The sequence below is a fragment of the Hypanus sabinus genome, chromosome 3 (genome assembly GCF_030144855.1).
Source record: "Hypanus sabinus isolate sHypSab1 chromosome 3, sHypSab1.hap1, whole genome shotgun sequence".
Taxonomy (NCBI): domain Eukaryota; kingdom Metazoa; phylum Chordata; class Chondrichthyes; order Myliobatiformes; family Dasyatidae; genus Hypanus; species Hypanus sabinus.
In genome coordinates this window covers 59310221-59327320 of record NC_082708.1, presented here as the reverse complement: position 1 = coordinate 59327320, position 17100 = coordinate 59310221, and the positions used below count along the sequence as shown (strand labels likewise).

The 17100-nt window shown below is 37.8% G+C and overlaps 1 protein-coding gene across 2 annotated transcripts in view; it reads right to left on the bottom strand.

The window, feature by feature from the left end:
* Positions 1-5520: 5520 nt before the first annotated feature.
* lonrf2 (LON peptidase N-terminal domain and ring finger 2) overlaps positions 5521-17100 on the bottom strand; it is a 28968-nt gene continuing 17388 nt past the window's right edge. The window contains exons 9-12 of one of the 2 annotated variants that reach the window (XM_059964462.1): positions 16394-16552; positions 15028-15190; positions 13474-13623; positions 5521-8741 (exon numbers count right to left, since the gene is read on the bottom strand). In XM_059964462.1, the coding sequence (XP_059820445.1) occupies positions 8577-8741; positions 13474-13623; positions 15028-15190; positions 16394-16552 (637 nt within the window). In that variant the 3' untranslated portion in view covers positions 5521-8576. The remainder of the gene's footprint in view (positions 8742-13473; positions 13624-15027; positions 15191-16393; positions 16553-17100) is intronic. The other variant, XM_059964463.1, reaches the window with a different exon arrangement.

Below are 17100 nucleotides of genomic sequence, written 5' to 3'. Positions count from 1 at the left end.
CGGACACAAAAGACAGCTTTTAAGTACTTTTTAAGACAGCAGTAGTGAGCTCACAGTGTTCAATAACACACGGTTTCTATGAAGGGTAACGATCTCCATTGTGCTTTCAAAATTTAATTATTTCAGATATAGCATGGATTCCTCAGATCAACTTCACTAAGTACCACAAAGAAAAAGCTTTCCTCAGAAGAATGCTTGAATAATAATAATAAATGATTACCGCCGCACTTCCATAAAATTAGAAACATCCAAAAAAACACAGGTAACGATATTTAGTCACATGAGGTTCATTTTCATATGATTAGTAAAATCACTGCTGCAAAAATGGCCAATGTTCAGGTCAAAGAGATAGTTTCTGCCCTACAGCCTCCCTTCTAGATTTTCTTCTTTGTATAATTAGTTACTTTGTTCTGCCTTTTGCTAGTTTTAAGTATTTTGCTGTGTGTAGCAATAATTCAGCATCATTTCTATTTATTTTTACACAAAAGGCAAAATAAAGTCAAGAACAGATATCATTAACAAAAAGTCATGGCTTGAAGGAACAATGCCATTCTTATAACCTAACCAACTGACCAGATAATGACTTTGGTCTCGATGTTCTAAACCAAGAAGCATAACTTTGTGTACAAATCAGCATCTCAAGTTTCAACCAACTCATTTTACGAGCATAATGTTTCTTAAAAAAACAACCCTGCAGCCATGTAGGATTTTTGATCTGAACTTTGACCATAACTCTGAGAGGGGCAGAGTTTTAAGGTTAAGAATTAACAACTAAACTAACTGCAAGTTTTCCCAGTCCTCAAGTAAAGGTACTAACATCCAAAATCAGACACATGCATAAAAGTATAAAATGCATAAAACAATCACAAATCAGCTCATGGAAGTCCAATTTCTTGAGAGCCATCAAGATATCTCAGTGACTAAATTCATCATCAAAATTTGTTTCATTTTCCATTCAGACCAACTAAAACTGGCAAAAGCAAAGCAGTGATAGAGTGGAGGATGAATTCATAAGATGATTTTCTTCATTAGTATGGAACAAGCTACTTTAAATGGAGTATTTTACAATATGAAGTTCAATAAACAATTGGGTAGTTAGAATTCCATACAAGATTGAAAGCAATGAAATACTTCTATCGATCAAATAGCAGGAATTAAAAGAGCATATCTGCAGGGAGGTTGTAGATAACCGTAAGAATAATAGGGATTATAACTGTAAGAATAATTAAGATTGTAGATGCTTTAATTTTCCTTGTATTGACTGGGAGGACAACGTGCTAAGGAGTCAAATGGGGCAGAATTCGTTAAGTGCACTGTTTCAGAGAAAGATAAGCCTTGTTCACAAGTTGAAGTCCAAAATTGAGCCAAAGGTAATTTTGATGGGATTAGACAAGAACTTGCAAAGGTTCACTGGGAGAGGTCAGTATCAGGTAAAGGATGTCTAACAAGGAGGTTTTTCAAAGTGAGATAGGGAGAGTGTCAGGACTGACATGCACCTGTTAAAAGGTCAGGCTGGCACGAGTAGGGAACCCTAGCTGATGATGGATATCGAGGATCCTTTGCCAGTGATTATATTGATTATTAGGCATTCAATTTTTATATAAAAGTGCTATTTGTTAATGTAGATCCCTTCCCAGATCTACATTAAAATTTTGAAACATTAAGTAGACTGATGGAGTGATATTTTTCCTCCTTCCATTATCAAAGTCATCTTTCTGCAACCAAAGCTGCTAAAAGATCCATTCATCCACTGAGAGATTGTATGCTGCAGACAAGTTTTGCTTCTCAAATAAACAATACTGACTATAGTTCAACCATCATCACTTGAACCTTAAGCACTTAAGAGAATACTGAAAAGTATGAAAATCAATTCAATCAAGTTTTCAACTTGAATTGAAAATCTGTAAAAAAAAAATCAATAAATCTATAAAAACACTAGCAATAGCTTTGGAAATGTCTAAGTAAATTCTTTTTTCTAAGGCAAATCAAATAACTGGTGACATTGCAAGTTTGAATTTTAGTAACTGTCTATATACTATCACTTGGAATAGCAAAAACTGGGGCAAAGATTAATCTTACTATTCAAGTACTGAATTTGTTTTCTCCCAGGCACACACTGTGCATTCCATCATAGTACTGACGAGAAACATGATCCCAGATTGCCATTTACCTTTTGGGACTTGTAGTCCCAAAAACTTTTCATAAACTCATCATTATCTCAAAAAAAAACTTATCTTGATTAACACCGTAGTGGTGTTGAAAAAGTTTTCAGTCCCCAATTCTTTGTCCACATAAATGACTATTACGACCAGAAATTTTGAACAATGTAACTGAGAAGTATTTGCTAATCACATGCTCCTTTTTCCCCACAGCAGAGACCAAAAAAACCCCAGAGAAAATTGTAAAGCACGAAAAATTAAAAATTCAATCTTAAACACCAGCAGTTCAAAAGTACAGTATTCATGCTCCTTTGCTCAGAACTTAGTTGAACCACCTTTTGCAGCTATTACAACCAGTAGCTTTTTTTGTTAAGACTCTATTAGCTTTGCACAATGTAATGGAGCAAGATTTACCCATTCTTCCTTGCAAAATAGCTCAAGCTGTGCCAGGCTATTCGGGGAACAGTGGTAGACAGCAATCCTGAGGTCTTGCCAAAAATATTCAATTGGGTTAAAGTCAGGACTCTGATTGGGCCACTCAAGAAGATCAAGTTTCTTCATTTGAAACTACTCCATGATTGCTCTGGCAGAATACTTTGGGTCGTTGTCCTGTGGAAAGATTAACTTCCTTCCCAGTTTACGCTTTCTGGCAGAGGTTAGCAGGTTTTTATTCAGGATCTCCTGCTGTTTAGCAGCATTCATCTTCTCATCAATCCTGACCATCTATCCAGTCCCTGCTGCTGTAAAGCATCCCCATAACATGATGCTACATCCACTATACTTTATAGTAGGGATAGTGTTACCTGGCTGATGCACAGCGTTAGATTTATGTAATATGAACCACTTAGCTGTTGAGGCAAAAACTTCTACTCTAGTCTCATCCGACCACAAGACCTTCTTCATCTTGCTCATCTTTATAAGTATTTTCTAAATGACGCTTTGCAAACAACATGCTTCTTTTAAAAAAAAAGCCAGGGCTTTTTCCTTGCCACTCTTCCATAAATACCTTTTTTTGTGCAGGGCCTTAGAGATTGTAGAGCCATGAACTCCATCTCCAGTTGTAGCCACTGACTTCGACAACTCACCCACTTCAATTCTGCTTCGCATTCCCATTCGGATATATCCATTCATAGCCTCCTCTATTGCCACGATGAGGCCAAACTCAGGTTGGAGGAGCAACACCTCATATACCGTCTGGGTAGTCTCCAGCTCCTTGGCATGAACATCGAATTCTCCAACTTCCGGTAATTCCCTCCCTCTCCTTTCCCCCATCCCAGTTTCACTCTGCCCCCTCTTCTAGCTGCCTATTACCTCTCTCATGATTCTGCCTTCTTCTACTACGCATAGTGCTTTCCCCTTACATTCCTTCTTCACCTCTCCTGCCTATCCCCTCCTCCACCCCTCAATCCTTTTCCTCTGATCGGTTTTTCACCTGGTACCTTCCACCCTCCCCCCACCTTCTTTATAGGGCCCCTGCCCCCTCCTTCTTCAGTCCTGCCGATGGGTCTCGGCCCGAAACGTTGACTGCTCGTTTCCACGGATACTGCCCGACCTGCGGAGTTCATCCAGCTTATTTGTACGTGTTGATCACTCACTTACTGTTGCCTCTTACCATTCTTTTCTGGTTACTAGGTTTAGAGGGGCAGCCTAACATAGGCAGTATGTGCTTTCATACTTTTTTCCACTTTTTCTATGATAGACTGCACTGAGCTCCAAATAGTGTTCAGTGCTTTTAGAACTGCCTTGTTGCCTTCCACAGATTTATGCTTCTCGATTATTATTTTCTTAAATTTGTCTTGAATGCCCTTTTGACTTCATGCTCAGCTGGGCTGTTGAAAATCTACCATACCGTTGGATCTTACAGAGACAGGGGGTATTTATTCTTATGAATTCATTAAAAAACAGGTTATCCTCAAATTTTCTACATCAACAAATTGGGCGAGTTGTTAAGGTTAGCATAGTACTTAGAAAGAAGAATTAATACTTCTTCAGTCTCCATTTCAGTTTTTAATTTTTAGTAAATTGTTGACAGGTTTTGCAATTTTTCTTTTCATTTTATATGATGTACAATGCTTTGTAGATTCGCTCAAAAAATCCTACTTCAATATATTTTAAATTTAGAAAAGGAGACAATAAAATGTGAAAAGACTTGTGAGCTGAATGCTTAAGCACTGCATGCATATGTGCAAGTTCCACCTCAAGATTTTGTTGGCAGCACTTCTATATTAAAAGGAGAAGGGCAACAGGCACACAGAAGCATACAAAGCATGCAGACCTTCATACAAGTCACATTCTATCCTTATTTAGAAACATACAGAAGCAGGTGGAGTGGGTTTTGTAGACATTCAATATGATCATGACCGATCTGTTTCCTTGATAACATATTCATACACATTTCACATTCCTCTATGCCTTTTATTTGTATTTTATTCAGCCCAGTGAGCTTTCTATCCAGCGACCCACCTATTTAGCCCTAGTTTTAATCACAGGACCACTAACAATGACCAACTAACCAGTATATCTTTGAAACGTGATAGGGAACCCACGTACTTGTGGAGAAGGACATACAAACTTCTTAGTGTCAGAACTGAACTCTGAGCCCCAATGTGCCGAGTTGTAATAGCGTCGAGCTAACCCTTACACTACTGTGGTGAACCTTCTGCCCAGAGAAATGTATTTGTCTTCTTAAATATAGTCAATGATTTGGCCGCCAAAATATTTCACTGCAAGAGTTCCACAGGCTTACCACTCTCCAAGTGGGCAACACACACAAAATGCCGGAGAACTCAGCAGGTCAGGCAGCACCTATGGAGGGGAATGAACAATTGACATTTCGGGTTAAGGATCAGATGAAGAGAAAGTAGAAGACAGAATAAAAATTGGGTGGGGCGGAAGGAGCACAACCTGGCAGGTAATAGGCGAGTCAAGGTGAAAGGCGGTGGCTGGAGGAGGGAGATGAAGGAGAGTGATGTGAGAAGCTAGAAAGTGATAGGTAGAAGAGGCAAAGGGCTGAAGGAGGAATCAGGTGAGAGGATGGCAGACCATGAAATAAAGGAACGGAGGTGGGGAACCTAAGAGAGGTGATGAGCAGGACATGAGGGAGGGGAAGAGGACTTTAGCTGGGAGGGAAAAAAAAAGGGGAAGTGGTTACCAGAAGTTTGCAATTTATTAAAAATCAAATGGTATGGATAAACTTGTTTATTGCTGTATTGACTTGGAAGGAACCCTTCTTTAATAACCCACAAATGAGCATATCTCATCATGAAATTGATCTTACTACAAAGTTTCTTTTCAAAATTTTAGTCAAAAAGCGTGAATGAAAAATAGATGTTAATCTTGCAAAACAGTGACAAAAGACAAATTTAAAGTTTTTAAATCCAAATAAATATATTTTGTATTTTGTATTTATACATATTTACACAACAAAATTGCAGCATCCTGTATTAAACTCTTTTGAATCATGGAAAACAAACAGAATCAAAACATAGTAACATCACACAAAGGCGCAAATAAACTTTGAACAGTAAATAAAAAGGATCTGGGATGAGAAATTATTAGTCCTTGATTGCTTGTACTAAGTTCAGAGTTTGAGGGATTTGTTCTGTGAAACTGCTTATTAATTACTTAGTGCCAAGTGTCAGAGGGCAAATTTCTAACCCACAGACTTTAGGTTAAAAGGCCTCCACTCAAATACATTTCAATGAAAAATGTTTTGTACAGACTCTTAGAACTCAAAATTTAAAAGTGAGTTCGTTTCTGGTTCAAGTTCAATGAGGTAGCATACCATGTGCATCTATATAATCTGAATGTAAACTGGTCTAAGGTTTGCATTGGTACATTTAAATTGCTGAAGTACTGGATCCATTTGCCTGTTACAAACCACAACATGGTATTAACTTTCATACCCATACAACTGAGAAAACTGCACAAAACCATGACTGAGAGTCTGTATACTTTACCACCCCACAAAGTAAAAATGCTTCGTAGGCAATTGTAAGATTTTTAACACAGCCACAGTTGAGAATTTGTCATGCAAGTTCACCATTACTGCAAAACAAATTCTGCATTTGTATATATACTTCATACAAGTCACAGTCAATTCCAAAAATACTATCAAGACTAATACAAATTGACAACATTAGGATAATGCTTTTTCATGAGCTGTGTTGCTTCTTTTGGTTTCAATTTCACCAACTGCAAATAATAATTTACTGCGTCCAAGCAGTATGACAGTTTGAAAATGCAGATGGAATTGTACAAATTCAGCAAACGTACTACCACAATAAGTAACCCCTCTTTACACTGAAAAATTAAAAACACAGTAAAATGGCACTTTCAAAACCTTGGTAACACTTCACAGCAACAATGGTTTTTTTTACCCCCAAACACAATGAGTACTTAACATCACAAGTGTACAACAGCTTTAACAAGTTGACAGAACTGTAACATCATTGTTCGAAATTAGAATAAACAAATTCTATTGGATGAGCAGCACAATATAAATACACAATTGAAAAAAATTGGCTCAAATGAAAAGAAGGAATTCAAATAAATCAATGTAAGATTAACATTTGTCAGAAAAATAAGACTCGGAAGGATGGGAGGTAATAGAATACAGAATTTTTCTGTACCAGTTAAAGCTCAACAATTCTTAACCACATAAACTGTTTATACTTCAGGGATATTTGGAATTTGAAAAAAAAATAGCATAAAAAGACACAGTGACTAGAAATTTACTGCCAACATCTGCATACAATCATGACTCAATCATGAATTTACAGCTTGTTTCTAAAAATAGTTACACATAATGATACAAAACAGATGCCAAATCTGCAGCCTAGATGATGATATATTAATTGTACTTCCAACAGATGAAGTTACCCAATGAGATGCGAGTTTTCTTCCAAAATTTCCAAATGCTAACTTCACAAACAATTAAACTAACCAATCAGGCAAAGGACAGACAACTGAAATAATTAGGTGGATAAAATAGCTGGGGCCCGAGTTACTCCAATTCATTATCATGAGCTTAAGAATTTGTTTAAATGGTACTGAATAGTTCAGTGTAGAAATAGGCTTTCCTGAGAAAATAAATCCATTAAACTTTAGTAAAAAAAAAAATCTGGTAATGAAAATTTTATGAGAATCAAGTTCTCTTGATGTAGAAACACTGTCCAGTGTAGATTGACAAGATCTGACTTGGCAAAGCTGACTTCAGCACCTTACATGTAAGCTAGAACAGGTCATTGTGACCAGGTCTTCCCATTTTAAATCCATGCCCAATTATCATTTGGTAAGTTACTTGGCTCATACCACAGTGGACTTAGATTGAAATTGCACTGTTCTCTCCTTTCTGATACCTTGGTAATGTTCAGTCCAGACAGACTTAAACATCCAGCTGAATGAGACTTTGACAGGCTATCAGGTGTGTCATGATTGTAAATCATGCGTTATTGCTGCCATATCTATCTTGAGTCCTTGAGCCAAAAATACAAAGTGCTCGTGATGACACATAAGTAATTATTGAAGAGCAAACTTCATGCTAGGAGTGTCAAACCAAACTCACCCAAATTTGAAGCAGCACATTTTCCTATGCTGTTGCCAACTTCAGTTAGCCCTTAACATTATGGCAATTTTCCAAAACCTTAAAAAAAACATTTTGAAAAAAATACCCAGAGAGAATGGCTCTGCTCTGTATCACCAGCAGTATACATGCAGAGGATGGCATACAAGTTTAATCTAGTTTAACATAATAGATCTTGGTTAGATTAATGGAACCAATATGATAGATCTGCCTACAACCAAAAGATTCCAAATATCAGTATTATTAGACCATGTGTAATTCATTCAATAATGACAATGAAAAATATCTTTCACCATACACTGCCAATATTATGAGTTCAGAACAGCTATTTGAAATTTTGAATTTCTGCCGTACCATTCTTGACTTCTAGAATTGCAAAGACTTGCAATCTACGGTCATTATCTGCAACGCTTCAAGTCTATGCAGCATGTATGCCACCTCAAATTTGAAGATTTTCATTTCACACTGGCCAGTACTGGAAAAAAACATATTCCTCAATACTTCTGCACAATTAGTCTTTCTTTGTTAGGCAGTGGTTAACTCCATCTACAGATACTTTATTCAAGACTCTTTCAGTAATAAGAAAGTATTTTCTAAAACAGCAGTGATGGCTTCAAATATTACTTTGGAATCAAAGGGCAATTCTAACACATGTAACATAATTGGTTATGAGCATACTTTCTTGCTAATTTATGTGGAAATGAGCAATTCACTGTTCAGTTTTATTTTTCTTTTCAAACATTACATTATTTTAGTTCAAATGGGGTTTTAAAAAGTTTCCCCACAAAAAGTAACACATTTGGAAGGCAGCTATTTATCCAATTAAATCTTCATCACAATGATCGGAACCGTCGTCGGGTCACAAATACTAATACACGGCGAATAGCAATGAGGCGATTTTTGAGTGAGGTCATTGACAGAACTGCTAGCTGAGCACGACTCTCTAAAGGTAACACAGCTAACAGCCACCAGCACCAGGCAGGACCATCTTGACTTGACTGCAATAAAAACACAACAATTAACATATTTGTTCTTCAGTCTTGAAACCCCATTCTATGCCATCTACTTTATCCTGGTCTGAGGGAGGTATAAACAATGGGGGTATGCATTTCACAAATGCTCGCCTGAATATAATATTTATTTTTATTTTTAAATACTAGATCTTAGAATATTAGTCAGCCCATCCACCAAACATTTAGCTTCAAAAGCACTTGAAGTTGACATTCATCTTACAACTGTAACATGAATTCTTCTTTACCAGCCAACTGTGTTGAGGCCTTCCAGGCCAATGGATTGCAGATTTGTTTGGAAAGGGGGCTTTGTTTCTTCACATCGACCCTACAGTATCCAAGAGCAAAAACTTCTGCAATAGTCACAGTGCAGGGATGAAGAGTTTCCTGCTACTGAGTGAAGTATTTACTCCAAGGTAGTAATTAGACACCACACATCCACGTACATCACAGAGTCTGCATCCACTCGCACCATTTAATCATGCAGCGCTTCAAGATAATTGGGGTTTGGCTACAGCATAACCTTCTGCTCTAGTTTCTAGCCCAAGGATTCTTTGCTTATGCTGGTGAACTCCCAGAGCAGGAAATCCACCTAGTGAGCCCATATTTGCTTTAGACTTGCTATACGTACAACGGCTCCACTGAAATCAGTGGGAGCAAATGGCCGCTGAGAGAATGATAATGACATAAATCTTACTTGATAAAGTCAGTTAAAGTGCCTTTAAATTAATTAAATTGGTGAAAGTTAATGCACTTTTTTAAAATAAAGTGCAAACCCACTAGAGAGCTTGTGAATAGCAGGTTATTACAAGGACAGTTTCCACAGGCTGTTAAAGCTATTCAAGAAGTATAGCAAGCTGCAGGTATTCAGGAAGCACCTGCGCCGACCTCTCCAAGTTGGACTTTTAGCGAAAGATGGTTTCCAGAGCCACAGAAGAAACAGCATAGTCCAGGTGCAGGGACTGCCAGCCTTGGAATCAACATAACATTTACTCCATCCCATGTGAATGCTGAAAACCTAGCAACACTTGCAGACTGCCCCCAGCACAATCCTCACAGACCTGATTTGATGCAAAAAAAGAGCATTTCACTGTATGCTTTGGTGTTTTGATGTACATCTGTCAAAGCTAATCTTTATCTTTAATATGAGGGCATGAACTGGGGTTGACCATTGAAGATGATCAAAAGTGGGGAAGGATTGGCATTAAGAGAGAGATTGAAAATCTGGCTGAGTGGTGCTCAGCATCAGCAAAACTAAAGAGCTGATTCTTGCCAACAAAAGGAATGAACAGGAGGTCCATCAGTCAGTCCTCATTAGGGGATCAGAGGTGGAGAGTGTCAGTAGATTTAAATTCCTTGGTGTCAATGCATCAGAGGAATCGTCCTAGGAATAGCACGTGTCATCACAAAGGTGACACATAGGCACCTCTAATTTCTTAAAAGTTTGTGTCGTTTCCACACGTCACCAAAAACTTTGACAAACCTATAGATGCACAATAGAGTGCATCATAATTGGCCGCTCATTGGCCTGGTATGGAAACTCCAATGTCCATGGTGGATACAGCCCAGTCCATCACAGGCAAAGTCCTCCCCACCATTAAGTATACTTACAAAGAGCATTGTCACAAGAAAGCAGCAAATATCTTCAAAGACCTCCATCATCCAAGCCATGCCATCTTCTCATTACTACCGTCAAGCAGGAGGCCTTAGATCCCACAGCACCAGGTTCAGGAACAGTTATTTCCTGACAACTATCAGGCTGCTTCAATCACAACTACACTGAACTTATTCTACAATCTAGAGACTCATTTTCAACTGCTCTTTATAACTCATGCTCTCAGCATTATTTCAATTTGCAGAGTTTGTCTTCTTTTGCATACTGGTTCTTTTGACAGTCATTTATCATTTTATGTAGAGCTGTTTGTAAATTACTGTATTTCTTTTTTTCTGTTGTTACATACCCCATGGGTATCTTGTGACTGTCTTATGACCATGATGTAATTGAGTATCTTGTGAGTATGATGTAATGATGTAATTTTCCCGCCAGTGAGGTCACATGATGTAATTTTCCTGCAGGTGTGTGGTCGCATGATGTAATGTTCCACCAGATAAATAGGGGAAGCCCCTGTTGTGATGCAGGGGGGTTAGTTCGATAGTCAGTTTTGCTGCGTATTCATCTCATGACACAGTTTCGTTCTTAAAGTGGAGTTCTTACTTTCTATTGTAAGGAGAAAAAACCGTTGTGCCGGCAGTTTCGCCAATCACTGCCGGTTCTGGTTTGTTGCACCTTTGATTTATCTTAACAGTCGAGTTGGAGAGTGAAGACTTTACCGAAGTACAGGAACCAGAAGGATTGAGTAAAGTTGGTATCGTTCAGCGGTTTTATACAGGATTGACCTTATTTAATCTTTGTTCAGGAATAGTGACCTGCATCTGAGAGAACCCCTGCAAGATCAGGAAGGTTTGTGCAGTGTTCACCCTGCAGGAAAAGGCCAGTTCCTTTAAGCTGTTTTGTTTCCTTTGACAAGGAAACTCTTGACTGTGATCAGCAGATTCGTCATTTTCTTCAGAGAAATTGTTGTTGCAGTAAAGTCTCTCCTTACTGACTGCATAAATCACTTGGACTTTCGAATTTACCACTTTAAGAACTATGCCAGAGTTTGGCTGTTAAATTGCCATACAGCAGTTAACTTCCGATTAAGTTAGTTGCTTGTTTACTTTTCACTTTTATTGAGCAGAGTTTAATAAATGTTTATGTTTGTTTATAAAACCTGACTCAATTCTATATTCATTGTTGCCGGCCACATAACAGTAAATCTCTGCAATACAAGTGGTCCCCGTTTTTCGAATGTTCACTTTATGACACCTCGCTGTTATGAAAGACCTACATTAATTACCTGTTTTCGCTAACAGAAGGTGTTTTCACTGTTATGATAAAAGGCAGCGCGCGCCCCGAGGAGCCAAGTTCCTCCCCCAGAACTGCATTCTAACCACCATTGCTTAAACAAGTGCCTCCGAGCATCTGTGCTTTATGTTGATTTATTTCATGCATCTGTTAGCAAGATGAGTTCAGAGGTATCAGAAAAGCCTAAAAGAGCTAATAAGGGTGTTACGCTCAGCGTAAAACTAGACATAATTAAGTGTTTCGATCATGGTGAAGGAAATAAGGACATTGTCCACATGTTGAACCATCCGCACTACTTATACACAGAGAGAAAGAATCTTGAAAACTGCCGATGTTACTGTTGTTTCTGCTCGTAGCAAAGTGGTCTCCTTTAGTTGGCATCCAATAATGGATAAAATGGAAAGTCTATTGCTTGAGTGGATTGATGGGTGTACAAAGCGTGGTGTTCCATTAAGTTATCTTATACTTAAGGAGAAATCAGTCAGTCTTTTCAATAAGCTGAAACAGAAAGCACTGGACGATGGTGATGAAAGTGTTGCAAAAGTGGAATTTATAGGTAGTCATGGGTGGTTTGATCGGTTTCTGAGGCGAGAGCAGCTACATAAAGTTTACTGGAGAGAGTGCTTCAGCTGATACTGAAGCTGCCAAAAAGTTCCCAGCAGAACTGAAGAAAATAATTACAGAAGGTGGTTATTCATATAAGCAAGCGTTTAAACTGTGATGAAACTGCAATTTATTGGAAAAAATTTCCAAGCACCTCAACTTCCAACGATTCAGACTTAACGCACCATCATCAGTGTGCTCGCTGTCTTCCTGATTCTAGTAAGTGAAACTACACTGTTACATACATTATTTCTACTTTATATAGGCTGTGTATTTTTTTGTGTTATTTGGTATGATTTGGCAGCTTCATAGCTTAAAGGTTACTGGAGAGACTCCTTCCACTACGTAGTGAGATTATACATCATGAGATTTTCGCTACGGTGGACAGTGCTGCAAAGATTGCAGAAAAGTATTTCTACTTTAGGCTATGCATTTATCATATCATTCCTGCTTTTACGTTACTGTTATTTTAGGTTTTATGTGTTATTTGGCATGATTTTGTAGGTTATTTTTTGGATCTGGGAATGCTCACAAATTTTTCCTATATAAATAAATAGTAAATGCTTATTCACTTTATGACATTCCGGCTTACAAACCATTTCATAGGAACGGTCTACCTTCAGATAGTCAAGGAAACATTGTAAAGCCATTCTGAATGTAGTATATGGTAACATACATGTACTTGATAATGAATTAACTTTAAATTTTGAAAGATAGTGTGGCAAGGGATGACAACCTTAGCTCCTGAAAATTTAACTATGAAATTTAATACCAAAATGAGAGAATTATTTTTAACTTTTTCTCTTCTCCATCACGAAATCCAATGTAAATCTCATTTGTTTTCTGTGGATGAGCAAAACCAATTTATATTTCCTGATTTTACTTTCATGGTTGCTTGGTATCCTAAAAAAAGCAGCACGTTTCCTATGGAGGGCACAAACTGAATCACTGCAAGATCACAACTGCCCACTCAAGAGAGAAATCCGAGTAAATATTAATAAAGTCAGAAGTGTGCATTATTCTTTTGTTGCCCACCAAAAAGTCTTTTCCAAGTGGTTGGAAAACAAATCTATTATGTAGTACATTATGCAATGTACCATTCCAGTTTTATTGATGAGAAAGAGATCGCTTTAAAGCTAGCATGTACATCAGAATAATCAAGCTCCAATTATAAGCTTAATTAAACCAACTTTATTTTGCAATCCTTTTTACCTGAGGTATTGGCTCCTTTCCTGGCATTGGTCCAAAATGATTCAGAATTTGAGTTCTCATATCATCCTTGAGTGATTTAAACCAAATTAATGCTTGGTCATACACCAGGTTAGACAGACTGACAAGTTCATTATACTCTGCCCCTTCGACCTGTTGGAACCAGAGAGAGAAAGTGTCACCTAAAAGAACAAAACTGCAATGGGGGATGGGAGGGGAACAAAACTAGTTTCTTTTGGTAATATTTAACAATTTTTTCTCTACAATATCAAATTTGCTAGAGAATATTTTTAAAACATAAAACCAATAACTACATTTAGAAAAATCTGCTTAATCAATAGGTCATTCACACAGATTGCAAGCTAACTAGTTTTACATTTAATACACACAAAATGCTGGAGAAATTCAATGTGCCAAGCTGATGATGGCACCCGTTAGTCTCGCGAGACCATGGATCTGTGCCTGGAAAGTCCTCTCCTGGGCAGTTGTCCAAGCAGCAAGACTCCACGCCACCGATGCTGTCCAAGGGAAGGGCAAGAGCCGATACAGCTTGGCACTGGTGACATTGCAGGAGTTGCCAGAGCGAGGTTGAATGCAATGTCGGACTGCCTTAGGGACTCCAGCTCCGGATTTGTCCTCAGGGTTTACTCCCAAAGCCTTTCCCATGAGTGGGTATGGCCACAAGGCAGCCAAGGTTTGAAATCAGTTTTCCCTCTCTTAGATGGACTGCCTTCCCATGCTGACGGGATCCTTCTACCCAAAGCTAGATCTATGCCAAGCTATATCTATGAAAAAAAATGGAACAGTTGACGTTTCAAGCTGAAACCCTTCATCAATGTCCTGAAGTTTCCACTGGAGTTTAGAAGAGTAATAGGGGAACATTGAAACAAATCAGATCCAGAGATCTCTTGGCAAAATGAATCTGGAGAGGACATTTCCTCTTGTGGGAGAATTGAACTTGGATTGCTGGTTTAAAAATAAGGGGTGGCCCAGTTATTTCAAAGGCAAGGCAAAATTTTTACTGAATGAGTTACAATTGCTTAGAACACTCTTCCTCAAAAGGAAGTGGAAGCAGAATCTTTAAATATTTTTAAAGACAGATAGGTACTTGACAAGCAAAGAAGGTAAAAGGCTACTGGGTGTAGAAGGGAATATTGATTTGAAGTTAAATTCAGGCTGGCTAGGATCTTCTGAAATGGCTGATCAAGCCTGAAAAGCAGTGGCCAAATTCTGCTCCTAATTTTATGAATGGTCATGTGCTCACCTCTGGCAACATGTTCTCCGGCCTGCAGCACATTGCTGAAACTAGTTCACTGATGTAACCCACTGATACCATGAACCAGTCTCCCATGCAAAATAATAAAACATCCACTGCTCCACCAAATTACTTCAGAAATGAAACTAAATGGAAAATACTACCCTTTTCCTTAACTGCTTTCAGAAGTATGACCCAACTGAAATTTTGAAAAAAAGCATTTCTTTTAGTTCCTGTATTAAAACGTTGTTAAAGTCAAGCCCAGGATGGAGAAAATTTTACATACATCTTCTAGCACTTACCTTGTCATCTTCCAGGTACTCAATATTGGCAGTACTATAACCATCTCTCTGGCCGTGGTGCAAAACTTTAAATCGACGCTTGCCAACTGTATCAACTACAGAACGACCATCTGGAAAGAACTTCACATCCCTGATTTCTAGAATGCAGCCATAATCAGCAAACCTAAGCAAAAGAGATACACAAATTTAATTTCCTTCTGCACCCAAAGCCAATTCCCAAGTACAGTTTTCCCAGCAATGCATTCATGTAGATCAAATGCTGGAGCCATCATACCAGTATGAAAATGACCAACATCACAAAGATGACTTAACTACCACAGTCAAGTAATACTATAATTTCAGAAATGCATCATTAAAGACGTATCTATATTTTCCTTCAATCCATATACTTATACTGAGCCACTCTGTATTCCTTGTCTCTGAAATCCATTCTTTAGTTTTCTTCCTAAATTGTAACCATTATGGCCAAACCTTCCCTTTACACTTTCAATAAATCATTTAACATAATATTAAAATGTCCCTATTAATGAAGCTTTCCAGCATTGATCCAGTGCCACCATTTCCCCTTTGGTAGCTCTTCTATCAGCCCTTTGCCCAACTCATCACAAAAATACAACTCTTGATATAAAAAAAATTAGGAGCAATAATTGCTAGCACAGTTGTAACATTTCCTCCTCTAATCATGTCAGCCAGTTCTTAAAGCATGAGTAACTCAGGTATTCTTTATCCCCTGCTTTTATGTTAGTTCAGCTAGAGAAGCAATCACCACAATAACTCGCTCAAATTTCTCTCACAGTAAAATGATTAACAAGTTTCTTCAACTTTGGCTGGTAATGGGAAATGAGTCAAAGTATCTACTTAAAATTTTTAAAATGTACCACACTTGCATTACTGTTGTAGTCATTCATTTTTTTTTATAAAATGTACAACACATCACAAAACTTGCTCTATGAAAATGTTCCATTTGACTTAGACTATACTAAAATAAATGACTTTCTAAAGTGTTAAATGTGAAGAGCATGAATAAAAGTGTGAGCTGTTTTATTTTGGCAAGGTGAGACAAAGTTCTTCGCATTTAGTACATAGAAAAATCACTTTGTACTTAGTTAATTATTTCTGAAGTGTAATCATTGTTAAAGCGGATGCAGTTGCCAAAGTGTTATGATACATGAAGCAAAAGGCTAAGTTATCATACAATATGTTGCTTGCGTGTTAAAAGCTTGTTAACTGTTCAATGCAGGATGGATTTCCAGACTTGGAATTCATTGCCTGAAATGACCCTTGATGCCATGTATACAAGTTCTAAAGTGTTACCACCGAGCTGAAGATGCCACGGTGTACTTAGTCAGGTTACCTTCACACATACCCATTAAGGTCACTTCCAATGCACATTCCAAATTGCCTGGTACCAGTTTCCATACATCTGCGAATCATGAGACGATAACGTGGTTCAAAAACGTGAAGAGGACATGGAATAGTTGGGAAGCTCATGGTGCAAACAAAAATCGGAACATCTTCGTTGAGGCTACGAAAGTAAATTAATATGCATTCACTCACTGTTTACTTCCTTTATTTGTGGTTTGATTGGTTATAGAAATGTTTAGAAGAAAAATCCGAACTGATATTATTGGGGACTCAATGGCTGACACAGTTGGAAATTCATTTCTTAAATCTAAGAGTTAAAGTGCAGTTAAATATCAAACCATGATGCAGCCATCTGTAAAATGGACTTTTAACTGAGCACAAGGTAGAATGTATTCTACACGAGATGGTCTTCATGAAAAAAGTACCCACAATTCTTCTGGTATTTCACCTTGCTTCTTACCCCGTCAACTTTAATGCTTTGACCATTTAATTCTAAAGTAAATTCCTAAATTATCATCAGATTACTGCAGGAATCTCTGGCACCTGCACCCCGAGTTATTGAAAACTATATTTTCATATCTATTTCTCTTCTTTTACCCAATGGAATCAGAATCTTGCTGCATCTGCATTGTATCCTTAACTTCCAATATTTCTCCTACTAAATGGTGTGCAAAGAACTCAAAAGACAATAAATTGGCTTCCAATTAT